At 38.1% G+C, this 16651-nt stretch overlaps 1 protein-coding gene across 1 annotated transcript in view; it reads left to right on the forward strand.

Moving 5' to 3' along the window:
• The first annotated feature begins 1080 nt into the window (after positions 1–1080).
• Positions 1081–16651, forward strand: part of LOC127619008 (PRA1 family protein 3-like) — a 32616-nt gene continuing 17045 nt past the window's right edge. Inside the window, exons 1-2 of the mRNA XM_052091738.1 lie at positions 1081–1339; positions 4861–5078. Of these exons, the coding sequence (XP_051947698.1) occupies positions 1170–1339; positions 4861–5078 (388 nt within the window). The 5' untranslated portion in view covers positions 1081–1169. The remainder of the gene's footprint in view (positions 1340–4860; positions 5079–16651) is intronic.

The raw sequence follows: 16651 nt of genomic DNA on the forward strand, positions 1-16651 counted from the left end.
TTTGGCCTGCTTAGTTTTGGCCATCAATTTTCTAATTTTAAAAGCCAAACTACTCACTTTATATTTCATAAGTTCCCAATGTAATATTAGTACTTGAACCCTGTATAAAGTATTTTATAATTATACCTAAAACTTCACTCTTAAAATCATTGTTTAATAACAATTAATGGTTTACAATCCAGTATCCATTTCTACTCATGTTCTTTCTATTGACATTATGTGTTAAAAGACTTATATAGAACTGCAACGCTTATATCAATAGCAACGCTATCTACACGTTATCATCTCCTCTGACATTAACCATACATCTATAGATGTATAGACTGCACTAATCCTTATTTTGCCATGTATAAATGAGTTTATGGGGTTGATTTTTCACCAAGCATCAACAAGTCCTAAATTATTACATACCCCAGAAATAATCTTACTCACACTGTCTTTTAATATTTTCAGAAGCCATTTATCTAAATTACCATCTGGGGTCTAATTAAAATCACCCCCAAGAATATTTTTGGCATTCAAATATTTAGTAGATAGGTCTGCAATCCTTTTTCTAAATCATCAAATAATAACAATTTGCAGTTTGTACCATAATTATTAGCTACAATATATTGCTTATGTGATTCTTCTCATCTAGAATGTCTTTCTTTCATTGTAAACGATTTCCCCCCTGAAACTTCCTTTGAGAATAGCGACTCCTCCTGGCCTGTTTCTACCATGACTCCTCCAAATGTCCTGTCCCTACTGATTCCTCCAAAATGTGTGATTAGAACATGAATTATGTGTTTCTTGCAATAAATAAAAATCAGCCCTTTTTTCGTTCAAGGACAAAAAATAGCTTTTCTTTTGTTACTGCGATACTGCGGATGCCCCTAACATCAATATAAAATAATGTAAATGATTGGATTAGAAATAACTGGAACAACTATACCATATTGGAACAACTATACCATATCTGAAAAGTAGTTCAATTGTTTTGTATTTTTGAAATTCATTAATAATAAAAAAAAAAGAAGAAAATTGTTATCTGGCCAATCAGAAACAAATTTGGGGTCACTTGGCCCCGCCTACTTTGTTATTTACGTTTCACGCGAACGGTGCTTCCAGCTGCTTGTTGTTCCGTTTGTCGGTGCAGCAGCTGTCAGTGATCGGGAAGCATAGTGACAGGGATGGAGATCGCGCCGTTGAGACCCTGGGGGGATTTTTTCCCTGATATTGATAGATTTTCTAAACCTGATGTGTCTGATCTTAGTAAATGGAATAACAGAGTCATTAGCAATCTACTATATTATCAGACCAATTACTTTGCTGCGACCATCGTAGTGTTTCTCATTGTCGGGTATGTAAAGCTCTTTTATTGCTTTATTATTTACATGTATTTATGCAACAAGTGGTCGCTTGCATTGTAGTTATGTTTATTATCGTTAGTGTAGCGGCCCTAAATTGCGTACCCAGTTTGGCAAACTTATCCTCCATTTAATGCGGTGCTTGTTTATTTTCATTATTTCAAATTGACCCATAGGCCTACAAATCACGTATGCTTCTTCTCAGCTGTGCATGTGAAGTATGTCTTGTAATAATAGTTCATGTGTGGAATGTGTTTCATGTGGACCAACCCTGCTTTGGCTGGATGCTTGCAGGCATTTCAAACTCACAGGCCTTTTGTTTTCAGCTGTGTGGAATCACTGAGTCACATGGCATGTGACCAACTGAACTGCCAGCTTGACTGTGATGATACCAAGTGTTTTCCAAAACTGCCTGAGAGACGCCCAGCTCCTTTTAATAACCCACACATATTTTATATTGAATTACTAAATTTTGAAGTACACTGCCTTACCAAAAAAAATACAAATAATAATAATAATTTTATCTATATAGCTCATGCTGTTTGGATATAAATAAGCAGATACTTAAGAGTCTATGATTGGATCGTTATTGCAGTGATTAATATGTTTCAGCTGGCAACAATTATTTTAACCCTAACTGATGCAGTGTGTAGCTTCTCATTTCTTAAACAACCATGTCGTGGTCGTGGAAAAGATGTTACTGTGTTTCAGATGGGGCAAATTATTGGCCTGCGTCAAGCGAAGAAAACACCTGAGATTGCTGAAATCACTGGAATTGGGTTAACAACTGTCCAACGCATTATGCATTCACACAACCTTGAAGGATAGTGGTGAACCGTCAGATTTGCAGAAGAAACGTAGTTGGAAAGAAAACCTTGAATGATCGTGATCGGAGATCCATTGTTGCCAACTTAGCGACTTTGTCGCTATTTTTAGCGACTTTTCAGACCCCTTTAGCGACATTTTTTCAAAAAAGCGACTAGCGACAAACCTTAGCAACTTTCCAAATTACAAATATCGCCAGTACTGCAAGCGTGAGGTCTTACTAACCCGCTGCTCTGTTCAGTGAGCGGCTGAGAGGAGCAGCACATTCCGTTGACTGCACGCCAGCGGACATAGACATGAATGAGCTGCGCATGTGCACGCTGTGTTAGCTGGAACAAATCAGTGATCACATAGCAGCTGCCTTCTCCTTTGTTTTAATTCAAAACATTTAATTTGACCATTTTTTCTTGGCATGCGCTTATATTCACTACTAATCAGAGTTTTAGTTCATTCCGGTTCGGTTTCTGAACTCTCGGACTTCAGATCGTATATTTACAGACTCTATACATTTTACTTATCCAAACACAACAATAAACCTTCTTCAAACTCATAAACATGTAACGTTAGCTAAGTTCCGTTCCGTTGTCTAACAGAAAATATGTAACTGAGAACCGTTTTACTGGACATTCGGCTATATACTTATATAAAAACAGTATAAGCACGGTTTAGGGGAGACAACCGTTATTATAAACTGAAGTAGGCTACAGTACCGACAAATTAGGCAGAATGTAAATACGATGACGTCATTAATATGCTAATGACGCATGACGTCATCTGGCGACATTTAGCTACTTTTCGAGCAGGCTTTAGCTACTTTCCATTGAAAATGGTTGGCAACACTGCGGAGATCCCTAAAACGCTTTGTGAAGTCACATCGTAAAAAATCGACTGTAGAACTCACGGCTATGTTTAATAGTGAACGTAAGAGCATTTCCACGCGCACAATGTGATGAACTTCCAGAATTGGGAGTAAACAGGTGAAATTAGTGAGGCTAATTGGGAAAAAAAAAAAAATAACTTCAATTTGCAAGGGAGCATAAAGATTGGACTGTGGAGCAAAAGGTCATGTGGTCTGATGAGTCCAGATTTACCCTGTTCCAAAGTGATAGGCCTGTCAGTGTAAGAAGGGAAGGGCATGAAGCAATGTACCCGTCTTGTATGGAGTGGTGGTGGTGTAGTGGTTTAAAGCACACAACTGGTAATCTGGTAATCAGAAGGACGCTTGTGCGAACCCCACAGGCACCACCATTGTGTCTTTGAGCGAGGCACTTAACTCCAGGTTGCTCGAGGGGGATTGTCCCTGTAATAAGGGCTATGTATTATGTAAGTGCTATGCGGTGGATAAAAGCGTCTGCCAAATGCATAAATGTAAATGTATAGTGCCCACTGTACAAGCCTCTGGAGGCAGTGTTATGATCTGGGTTTGCTTCAATTGGTCAGGTCTAGACTCCGCAATGTTATGTGGCAATAAAATTAAGTTTGACTACCTGAATGTACTGAATGACCAGGTTATCCCATCAATGGATTTTTGCTTCCCTGACAACACAGGCATTTTCCAATGCCCAGATTAATCGGCTCAAATAGTGAAAGAGTGGTTCAGGAAGCATGAGGAATCATTCTCACACATGAATTGGCCACCATAAGCCCTTGCCTTAACCTCTTTGATGTGCTGAAAAAGACTTTACGGAGTGGTTTGACTCTCCTGTCATCAATACTAGATCTTTGCCAAAAATGTATACAAATCTGGATAAAAATAAATGACATTGCATAATGTTGTTGAAACAATGCCATGATGAATGCGTACCATAATCAAAGTTAAAGGCGGTCCAACTAAATATTAGAGTTTGCAATTTTTGTTTTGACCAGGCAGTGTATCAAGTTGATTAATGTATTTTGCTAATTTTATGAAAATGTATTATCAAGATTTCACTTTGATAACAGAAACATCCACAAATGTTGTAGTGTGTAGATGACTTGGAAACACACTTCACCTGTAAAATAAATGGTAACCAGTAACAGCACACAAAATATACACTCGCTGAGCAGTTTATTAGGAACATTATGGTCCTAATAAATTGCCTGACGTTGTCTTCTGCTGTTGTAGCCCATACGCAACATGTGTACGTGTTATGCATTCTGAGATGATATTCTTCTCACCACAGTTGTACAGAGGGGTTATCTGAGTTACCGTACTTTGTCAGTTTGAACCAGTCTGGCCATTCTCATTTGACCTCTCTCATCAACAAGGCATTCTGAGTAAATTCTAGAGACTTTTGTGTGTGAAAATCCCAGGAGATCAGCAGTTACAGAAATACACAAACCATCCCATCTGGCACCAACAATCATGCCACACTCCAAAACACGGAGATAAAAAATTCTCCATTTTGATTGTTGATGTAAATATTAATTGGCTCCTGGCCTGTATCTGCATGATGTTATGCATTTGCACTGCAGCCACACAACTGGTACATATTGTCTCAAGGATCACAAGCAACCAGGTGGTAAATCAGATGTAAAGTCCATCTCAACAAAACATAGCAGTACATCGTTACACTAATATTAGAAACCCTTTATCACCTATTCAGTAAAGCACTGCTTCTTCTGTACAAAGTGATGTGAAATAAACAGTGATAAATGTTGTTGTTGTTGTTGTGCATTTGAACTCCTAATCATTCTATGGATTATGCAGGTTTCTGAACCCCCTGGGCATGTTTCTCGGTGGGGCCATTTTGGCTCTGGTATTCATGGGATCTGTTTGGGCTGGAGAAAACAAGGCCATGATCAAGAACTTCAAGAAGAAGAATCCCACTGTGTTTCTGGTTGGTGTTATGGGTGTCAGCTACTTCCTGCTGTCCCTTTGTGGAGGAGTGATGGTGTTCATCTTTGGTATCACGTTCCCCATGCTCTGTGAGTACTATTTTTAACTTCTTGACTTGAAGTGTCACTTCTGCGCCACTATTGTCACCAAATGGACTGGGAAATATAATCACGGTTTTCAATGAGATTCCAGATAGAGTTGCACTACGTGTGTGTATGTGGGTATGTATGAAGGTGAGTGTATGTACGTATATGTATAATTATTTATTTTGTATTCTTTTTTGTTTTAATTACCTATGTCTTGCTGCTGTTTTTGGTATTGTTTGTATTGTTGTACACTGGAAGCTCCTGTCACCAAGACAAATTCCTTGTATGTGTAAGCATACTTGGCAATAAAGCTGATTCTGATTCTGAGATAACTCCCTCGTCTTCCATTGGTCATATAAAAAGATAGTCTTCCCCCGAACTTGTAGCATTTCTTGAACCAATGCTGATATGTCAGGCTGAAACTGGCCATTCAAACAAAAAGTATGTTGAACATTTAAAGTTTGCATGAAGCCACCCTGAAAGACCCATATCTCTGGGATTTAAGCACACATGACCTTAAGTATAAACATAACATTAGGAAAGTTTGTTCTGAACCAGAACCTAAAAGGATATCTGTGGGAAGGCCAACCAGTTGGAGTGGAAAAAAAGGAAATGACGTGCTGTACAAAAAAGTTGATGCAAAATCCAAAATGGTGTTTTATTGGAGAGTGCTAAAATATTTACAGTGCAGCAGAAACAAAAATAAATAAAAACTGTACAAAACGGAAAGAAAACAGCATCAATGTGCTAATTTTGGCTAAACCAAATGGCCCAACGTTCGCAACACTGCTTACTATACAAGTTCACAATCAAAAGTGCTATCCTTTAAGCCAGCAAGCTTATTTATAGGCTGAAGCCCCGCCTATAGGGCATACCAACCAGAGGTACAAAACTAAAACGTTTGTAACAATCAATTTAAATAATATAAACACCCAACACAACACTTAAACCTTCCAAACAGCTAAAACAACAACCATTAACAGAAAAAGAGTTTAACAACAAAGTATATGACAAACACAACTGTTTCCAAATCCCCCCTCCTCTGACATCACACCCAAAATGGTATCTTCCACAGGAAGTGATGTGGCTGTTGCTTTAAAAACAGTTTAACCTGGATTATGGGTTTGGTTGTGCAGAGTGTGAACCCGGGAAGTTTAACTGCAATAAGGTTTGTGGAAAATATGTGGGAAAATAAAGGTAATTATCATATAAATTATTGCGTGTTCTGGCATTCTGTTCATTTAGGAAAATAATGACAAACTTTAAGAAAACTATAAAGAGTTGCAAACTTGAACAAAACACAGCAGTGACAAACTTTGGACAGAACAAAGCAAAAGATCCATAACACGTTCCTGATGTGTACACAGATGTAAATATTGCCGGCAATGCACAGTATCCGTGAAATGGGTGTATGTTTGTAAGTCGAAGTTTATAGAGTCACTAGGTTAACCTGTGACAATATCTTTAATACTTCTGGAGTTATAGGCACTACAACTTTGGAAAAACATCACAAAAAAGTTATTTTTTTCCAGTGTTTGGAATGTAATGCAACCATGGGTGCTAAAGTCAACCGATATTAGTAACAGACCTGCATATCTCTTTAAAAAAACATTTTTTTTTTATGACCTGTAGTTTTGCTCCAAAATAATAGATGTAAGTTTTCATTTTGACCTCCCTCGACAAAATAATGCATCACTCCGTGAATATCGATCAATGGCATTTAAAATTTGGCTTTCATCATTTATGTTTATCTTCATTCAGAAAAATTAACAAAATCAATCATTTCAGTGAGGGAAGGTTTTGAAATGTGTAGGGCTGTCACTATAAAAACATTTTAACTCTGATTTCATAATGTTGTTGAGGTGAGGTCATGTTTGGCTAAAATTAATTCACTAGCCTAAATTTTGATGTACTCTGAGTCTGATTGGATAACAACAAAACGATTGTGCAAACAATATCTAAAAAGCCAACAGATACCCAAAGCAGATCTATAGTATAAAAATGTCTGTACATTTCAAGCTGACTGAGATTGGCATTTATGCCAGGTGTGCATACATTTATTTATTTTTTTATTATTGCAAGAACATTTTTATTAAAGGAATAGTTCACCCAAAAATGAAAATATGCTGATAATTTACTCACCCTCAGGCCATCCAAGATGTATGAGTTTCTGAGTATCTGAGTTTAGGATTTCATTTCAGGCCTCCTCCTTTAAACAATGCAAGTGAATGTACTCCATTTTTTGACGGTCCAAAATGCATATTTAGTGTGCATAAAATAAAGTTCTTCTGAATGCAAACAATTTATTATTTTTTGAAACAAAACAATACTTCTTTACTTTTCAACTACAAATGTTCGCAACCGTACATCTGTTTCACACGCTCGTGAAACCGATGACTTAAGCTCGTTGGTAAGGTCACGCGTTGAAGCGTGTCATTGTTTACAAGAGAAACTTGCATAGACCACAGACCAAGTGCCATTCACAAACCAAAGTAGTCCAAAAATATTTCAAAACAATATAATTTAAAAATAATAATAATAATAAAGACTTTTTACTGCTGTAAATAACCATCATTTATTTCGGAGCAATGCCGTTGCGATATCTACTTGTGCTTTTTCTTTAGCAGAAATATATATATATAGGCTATATGACCGTAAAGAATTCAAGCCACACAAGTTGTAGTTAGTGAAACCAAGGGCAAGAGCGTTTGAGATTCAAAGGATTTACACAGTGAAATCAAAGGTTCAGGTGATATCACACAGAAGAGAAGCTTCACAAATTTATTTATGCAGCAATGAGTGAGTGAATTGAGTGCAGGTGCGGTGAATTAAAAATCGAGTGATGAGGAGTAGAGCGCTGAGGTGCAGAGCCCGAGGGAGGCCTGACGATGACAATGTTTTCTCACATACTGGAGTTTGCTGGAAAAACAGCAGAATTCAGATATCGACCCTTTGTTCCTTTCGATGATCTGAAATCCTCAGGGGTAAAATGCCCAATATTTGATAGAATGTAGGAGTGTACTGATATCCAGGTTCAGCGTGATAAGCCAGAGCTTCAATCGCTCATGATCATGTAAAGGCAATCGATGAAAAGTTTATATTTTTCCCGGCCTGCATTTTCTTTGGGGTTTCTGAAGGTTGAAGCATCAAGGATACAGTGGTCCCCCCAGAAAATTTTTATAGGGGTGGCCAGTGGAGGCCACAGCAAAATCTTGGGGTGGCACCAAAAACAAACAAAAAATTCAGTATAATGTGTGTTATATTGTTTACATTTGTTTCTGGTTAATGTAACAATATGACTTTAAAGCCGCAGTCCAAAATCAATTTGTCGCGTGTGAAAATGCAGCCGGTGTCGAATTAAACTAGTCATTTTGATAGCGGTTTGTAATCCAGCAAGTTCAAAACAACTGTCTATGAAATTGTTTTTTTTAAAACATTAATGATAGACATTCAACATTACAGTATAATTGAAAGCTATATCAATTTCAACATTTATTAGGCTATGGAAAATAACAACTTTTAATTTAAGTGAACTGAACACAATCTTCACATAACCCATTAGAATAAATGTTGTATTTACCTGTGGCCTTCCTACCTGTCTAACTGATAGGAAATATATAGAAATTGAATAAAGTTATCAAACATTCTGCCCTGCATTAATAAATTATATATAGATGAATTCTTATTAAAGCTACAATTTTCTGATGCCTTTGTTCTTTTATTAACATTAATAACAGACATCACAGCAACTGGTTTATTAGGCTACTGTGACTTTAAGATCTGCCGCTGCCTAACATGGCATCTCATTTTCTCACAACTCTATGTTCATTTCAGACGTTATTTAACTCGTTTAAGACCGCTCTTATGAGAATACTCGACAAAACTGACATTTTGACATAATTGTGTGTGTGTGTGTGTGTGTGCGTGCGTGCGTGCGTGCTCGCACTTGCCCCTACAGTCTGTTAAGGCTAAATGGGGGATCATTTTGTGTGTGTGTTTGTCTCACATCAGGACATAGCATCCATTTCATTAACAAGGGTAACCTAAATAGTCTTGTCTATTCAACTTCACCTGCTGGCCCAGGACCCATCACTGATTCTGCCTGTTCCTCGCTGTGCTCTGCAAGATCCCCTGTAGCAGCCTCTGCCTGCTCACTGGCTTGCTGCTCTGCCTCGCTTTGGACATTATCTTCAAGTGTGTTCTCACACCTGCCTTCTTCCTCAGACTTGCACTCCCCTGTGCTACATTTCTTCTTAAAAAAATTTGAGATGCTTGTCGATTTTCTCTTCATCCTCTGCAAATTGATATAGCACAGTGTGACTAGTCATAGCTAGTAAACTAACTTTGCAGCTTATCAGCGCTTGTGTTAATTCAACACTGTAAAAACATTACTGAGGAAAAGTTAACTTAGAGCATACATTCATGTCTTCACTATAAGCCACTACTGTTATGGCATACATACCCGTTGCCATTTGTCATCTCTCCTAAAAGTGTAGATGCTCTCTTGTGGTCGAATCAGTCAGTCAGTCCTGCTTCTTGCGCTGACTGAGCAGTCAACGACGGGATTGAAGAGGGGGAGGGGCAGTGAAACTCTGGTGGTGGCGTGGGCGCCAATCAATCTACAATGTTTTTTGTAGCTGCAGCGGGTGTTTTCACTTCACGAACTATTGTGAATTAACATTATGTATTGAAATTAAAAGTACCCACTGCAGAAATCATACTAGGGGCGGCCACCCCTTGGGGGCACCCCTGCAAGGATACACACACCAAACAACCATTTTGAACAATACACTTATACAAATACAAATCTACAGCAAAGACAATTACATTTTGTACAGCGCTCCTCTTGTAAACAATGACATGCTTCCTGCCTCCTCCACGTGATGCATAATCTTTCCAACAAGCTTACGTCATCACTCTCATGCAGGTTCAGGTTCAATCTCTCCTCATAAAATTGCCTCCGACTGGCGCATTTGAAGCTCTCTGGCAGAGGCAGTCAGTTTTTGTTTTGGCAATTAACAATTTTTATTGATTCCAATAAACATAACAGGAAAAATGGAATCACATTACATAAATCTAAACCCTTCCCTTCAAATATTCCTACCCAACACAAACACACACAACCCAGTGGCCTGACATCAAACTAATAATGACACCGAAAATAAAAAAATTAAATAAAGAAATATTAATGCACACACACACACACATTCAATATAACCCATCTCCCTCCACCGTCTTCCTCCATGAGCCCTCCACAAAATCCAAGTAAATACCCCATTTCTTATTAAATAATCCTGTGTTGCCCAGCCTTCTACAAACCATCCCCTCAAAAGCTGCCACCCTGCCCAATTCCACACACCACCCCAAAAACGAGGGCGCTCCAGCTGATTTCCATCCCCTAAGGTTGACTTGCCTTCCTATCATGGTACCAGCCAGGACCCATCTCTTCATGAACCCATCTCCTACATCAATGACCGTCCCATTGCCTAGAACACGGAGCTTGAGGCAAAATGAAAGATGAGCAGCAAACACCTCACAAATAAAATTCTGGAACCTCAATCAAAAATCTTTACACACCCCAAAAAACATGGGTTATGTCCCCATATTTAAATGTTTCTCCCATACTCTAAGATAAGTTGAAGCTCCATTACCCAGACTCTGAATTAACAGGGAATTATACACTGATGACTCATGACCTTTTCCAAAGGCAGTAATCACTTCCAGAGGATCTGCCAATTTAAGGGGGGGGGGGGGGTGTGCTACTCCCAAAAACAGTGTAGAGCAAGTGGCATAGCTGTAAATGCTTATAAAAGTGAGATCTGGGAAACCCAAAATGTTGAATCAAATTTTCAAAGGTTCTCAATAATCCACTCTCATACAGGTCACCTGTATTAACCCCCCTCATAATCCAGTCTGTCCAGCAGAAAGGGGACTTGGTAATACATAGTTTAGTGTTCAGTCTTAAGCTCGAGGCAACATTTAGATAAATATCTGAATTAAACCCTCTGGAGACTTTTGTCCATGTGGAAATTCGAAATAACTGGGTGCGATTTAATTTCTTTGGTTAGATTGATACAAAGGCTTTGCAATGGGAAAATAGGGGCAATAACTTCCTGTTCAATACAGAACTAAGGAGGGGCAGTCTCAGGTGGAAGTGACCAATGAGCCCAATGTCTGAGACCGAATGCATAATAATAAAACAAAATCTTGGGTAGGCCTAGCCCACTTTTGTCATTCGGCCCATGTCATTTGTTGAAATGAAATCTTGGACGTTTACCATTCCAAATGAAGGAATTCTCTATGCTATCAAATTGCTTGAAATAAGAGAGGGAGACATCTATAGGGAGTGACTGTAGCAGGTAGTAGAATAAAATTAACCTTCCCAATCATCGATAAATGTAATGAAGCCCACCTGTCCACATCGCTCAAATTTTTTTATTAAAGGGTCAAAATTAACTCTTGCTAAACCAGACAAATTTGATGGGAATAAAATACCCAAATACTTAATGCCCTGTGTGGGCCACTGGAAGGCGCCCGGATGGAAGGCTGTTACTGGACAGTATGCTGTCAGTCAAATCTTTGGATTTAGACCAATTGACTTTGTAGCTTGAGAACTTGAAAAAGGAATTAATAATTCTTTCAAAGCAAGGCATATATCTAGTAAGGTCAGAGACAAATAATAAAATATCATCTGCGTAAAGCAGAAGCTTATGCACCATACCTCTCGCCATCACCACTGGAAAATCATCCTCCTTTCTTATCGCGGCTGCTAATGGTTCCAGGGCAAGACCGAACAATAATAGGGAAAGAGGGCAACCCTGTCTAGTGCCCCTATCCAGAGTAAAATAATCTGAAATTAATCCATCCTGCAACAGTGTGTCTATAAAGTAACCAATAAATGTACTCCCGAACCCATACATTTCCAAAATCTTAAAAATATAATCCCACTCTACCATGTCAAATACCTTTTCGGCGTCAAGTTAGATGGCAGCGACAGGAGACTGATCATTCGCCATTGACCACATAATATCGATGAGATGCCTAATGTTATCAGAAGAGCTACGGCCCTGAATAAACCCCACCTGATCTATATGTGTAAGAGATGTCATAACACTCTGGGGTCGGGATTTTTTCATCATTACATCGGAAACAACAAAAAATTATCCGTCAATTTGGGGCATAGAGATAAGTGTAAGACATCATTAGAGACTATAAAGTGTCCACTTTTATTTGTGTACACTCAAAATAACAACAAAACCTTGTGCTTTTGTAAAATAAAGAAAATAAAAAGGGTGAGCTTTCAGCAGACTCTGGGTTCACAAGCATATATCTGAAACGCGGCAAAAAAATGAACTGAAACTCTGCGAATACTTATCACACAAACATGAAACTTATGTCTAAAGAAATCATAAAATGTCTACTTTTAAATAAAACAATTCAAATTTAAAACAAATATTCACCTGCAATGTAATCTGTATGAAACAAAGCGATGTACAGTTTCTACTGGCTCAGCGAATTATCTCTAATGTGATCACACCCACCAGCAGAGCGCATTATTCACACGCTAATGTGGTGAGACCATCAAATCAAATGGTAAACGCCCCTGACTGTGCCTTGAAAACATATAGTTCATTCACTTATCTGCACGTTTGGAAGACGGCATGATACACAAGTGAGAAAACTCCTGGATAGTGACAAAGAGTTAAAATTTTCCTCAGAAGAAGCGCGGTACTCAGATGAATGTTTGTATTTTGAAGAGAGACTTGATCCAGCCGAGGATACAGTTTCGGACGAGTAAGTCATTTTGTTTTAATTACACTCACCTAAAGGATTATTATGAACACCTGTTCAATTTCTCATTAACTCTTTCCCCGCCAGCGTTTTTTTAAAAAAGTTGCCAGCCACCGCCAGGGTTTTTGACGATTTTCGCTAAAATTTAATGGCCCGCAGAATATTTTCTTCCATGAATATATGAAGATGCTATATATCAAAATAAAGATCTGGGCCTCTGCTTTTAGGCAAAAAAAAAACGATTGTATTTTATCTTCATTTGTTCTTTTTTTATTGCGACTTGAACAGAGGTAGGTTTTGTCAAAAAACAACATTTCAGACAAAAAGCTGAGAAAAAGGCATGTTTATGTCTGATATTTTGAGCTTCTCATACTCCACTTCATGTTTGAGACGATCGCAGTCTGTTTCTTTGATCAAAGAGTTGCGTACTCTTTCAAAACATGCTAGGGGTCTTCCTTACCGTGATAACACCTAAAACACGGAAACTCGGAAAATTCCGTGTTTGGCGGGGAAGCGTTTTTTCATAAAACACGGAAAATTCCGTGTTTGGCGGGGAAAGAGTTAATGCAATTATCTAATCAACCAATCACATGGCAGTTGCTTCAATGCATTTAGGGGTGTGGTCCTCGTCAAGACAATCTCCTGAACTCCAAACTGAATGTCAGAATGTGAAAGAAAGGTGATTTAAGCAATTTTGAGCGTGGCATGGTTGTTGGTGCCAGACGGGCCGGTCTGAGTATTTCACAATCTGCTCAGTTACTGGGATTTTCACGCACAACCATTTCTAGGGTTTACAAAGAATGGTGTGAAAAGGAAAAACATCCAGTATGCGGCAGTCCTGTGGGCTGAAAATGCCTTGTTGATGCTAGAGGTCAGAGGAGAATGGGCCGACTGATTCAAGCTGATAGAAGAGCAACTTTGCCTGAAATAACCACTCGTTACAACCGAGGTATGCAGCAAAGCATTTGTAAAGCCACAACACGCACAACCTTGAGGCGGATGGGCTACAACAGCAGAAGACCCCACCGGGTACCACTCATCTCCACTACATATAGGAAAAAGAGGCTACAATTTGCAAGAGCTCACCAAAATTGGACAGTTGAAGACTGGAAAAATGTTGCCTGGTCTGATGAGTCTCGATTTCTGTTGAGACATTCAGATGGTAGAGTCAGAATTTGGCGTAAACTGAATGAGAACATGGATCCATCATGCCTTGTTAACACTGTGCAGGCTGGTGGTGGTGGTGGTGTAATGGTGTGGGGGATGTTTTCTTGACACACTTTAAGCCCCTTAGTGCCAATTGGGCATCGTTTAAATGCCACGGCCTACCTGAGCATTGTTTCTGACCATGTCCATCCCTTTATGGCCACCATGTACCCATCCTCTGATGGCTACTTCCAGCAGGATAATGCACCATGTCACAAAGCTCGAATCATTTCAAATTGGTTTCTTGAACATGACAATGAGTTCACTGTACTAAAATGGCCCCCACAGTCACCAGATCTCAACCCAATAGAGCATCTTTGGGATGTGGTGGAATGGGAGCTTCGTGCCCTGGATGTGCATCCCACAAATCTCCATCAACTGCAAGATGCTATCCTATCAATATGGGCCAACATTTCTAAAGAATGCTTTCAGCACCTTGTTGAATCAATGCCACGTAGAATTAAGGCAGTTCTGAAGGTGAAAGGGGTTCAAACACAGTATTAGTATGGTGTTCCTAATAATCCTTTAGGTTAGTGTAGTTGACATGCTATTTTATGTAAACATGTGTTTTTTTACTAGTGGAACTGTTTCCAGACTTGCCAGGCAGGATTCAGAGTATTGCAATTTGAAATATGTTCTAATAATCAAGTTTTAGTTGCATTTAAATGCTGTTTCGGCTAAAGCATGATATGATTTAAATTGCTGTATGATATGTAATATGATAAAATATAATCTAAACATTCATATTATTTTTATAACTAACAAAACTTGTGCTTGCAAATATTTGTTCAGGTTAAATTAGTAAAATGCACTTTAAATATTTAAATATTTTATAATATAATACACATATTAGAAAATCAGCATATTATTATGATTATATCATGTGACACTGAAGACTGCAGTAATGATGCTGAACATTCAGCTTTGATCACAAATTGTATTTTACAATATATTCAAATAGAAATCTATTCTTTTAAATTGTAAAAATAGTTGAAAATATCACTTTGTGATTGATTTACAATGAATATTCATTATAGTTCATGCCCGTTTGCATATTACCTTTCAACACTAAAATTGTCTTACAAAAGTTCAGTTACTATATTGTTTTGTATGAATGAGTGATCAGGATGGTTTTCACATCATTTTGTAGCAAAAAATCTAGGCTACAAGATCCAGTTCTCAAAAGGCTTGTGGACAAATGTTTAGTATGTGTTATATGGCCTTATTTCAATTACTTAAAAATGTTGTTTTTTCAAAACCCATGCATAAACGTTATTTTCTCAAAACTACAAACGTGTACACACATGTTGCTCATATTATTGTAGCCCAGTTGCTCATATTATTGTAGCCCAGTTTGTGCTGAATACTGTGTTATCAGACTTTAGCCATTTAATATGTTTTTAAGCAACTGAAAAAAAGCTCAAATGTCAAGGCAACTTCTCCAGGGCCCAAAACACCCTCAGACCCCAGAGGGTTAATCGGTTAGCCAAAACCTTTGACAATTTTTACATCTAGCTGGATAATGGAAATTGGATGGTAACTTTTACACTCACTTGGATCTTTGTCCTTTTTATGAATCAGACTGATCCGCTTGTGTCATGGTTGGGGGAAGCTTTCCATTCTTTAATGATTCCATATAAACTTCTAACAAAAGTGGAGCAAATTCTGTAGCATAAGATCTAAAAAAAATTCAGCGGCAAAACCATCTGGCCCCGGAGATTTGCCTGTAGGTAGGGCCTTAATTACCTCTTCAAGGTCCTCAAAGGTTATCTCATAATCAAAAGAATTATTTTGCTTAGTCGTCAATTTGGGGAGTTCTAATGGTTCCACATTTTCTAATATCTTCATCAGTAGACAAAGACATGAAACTATTAAGATCGATAGAATTCTTAAAATGCATTATTAATATCAATGGTAAGGTAAAAAGTTCACCACCAGCAGATTTCATTGAGGGAATGTTAGAAAAAGATTCTCTTTTATATATATATATATATATATATATATATATCTCTATCTTTATATATCTAGCCAAAATCTTCCCTGCTTTGTCTCCCGACTCAAAGTATGACTGTCTTGCCCTGAATAGCCAAAATTCTACCTTCCGTGACAAAATAGAGAATTGACACTAGTGAAATACAGATATAATACTGAGGCCATCAGATGACATTCAGCGCTTCAGCTCTGCCTCTGTACTTTTAATATTCCCTTCCAACTCCACGAGTTCTCGTGCTTTGGATTTTTTGATGAATGAGGCATACTATATGATCTGACCAATAAGAACCTCCTTAAGTGCCTCACAAGCCATGCCCACAGAAGATACCGAGGACCAGTTAGTCTCTATATAAACATTGATTTCAGTCTTTAACATTAGTTGGAAATCAGGATTTTACAAAAGGGATACATTAAATCCTATTGTTGGCACTTTATTTTTCTCCATATGTGGTAAAAATTCTAAACTCAACAGTGTGATCTGAGAAGTTTCCAATTGAGCAATCCCCAACAGATGAAATGAGGGACTTGAATATAAAAAAAATATATATTCTACAATATATCTTATGGACTGATGAAAAGAATGTATT

This window comes from Xyrauchen texanus, chromosome 25, assembly GCF_025860055.1.
Source record: "Xyrauchen texanus isolate HMW12.3.18 chromosome 25, RBS_HiC_50CHRs, whole genome shotgun sequence".
Lineage (NCBI taxonomy): Eukaryota > Metazoa > Chordata > Actinopteri > Cypriniformes > Catostomidae > Xyrauchen > Xyrauchen texanus.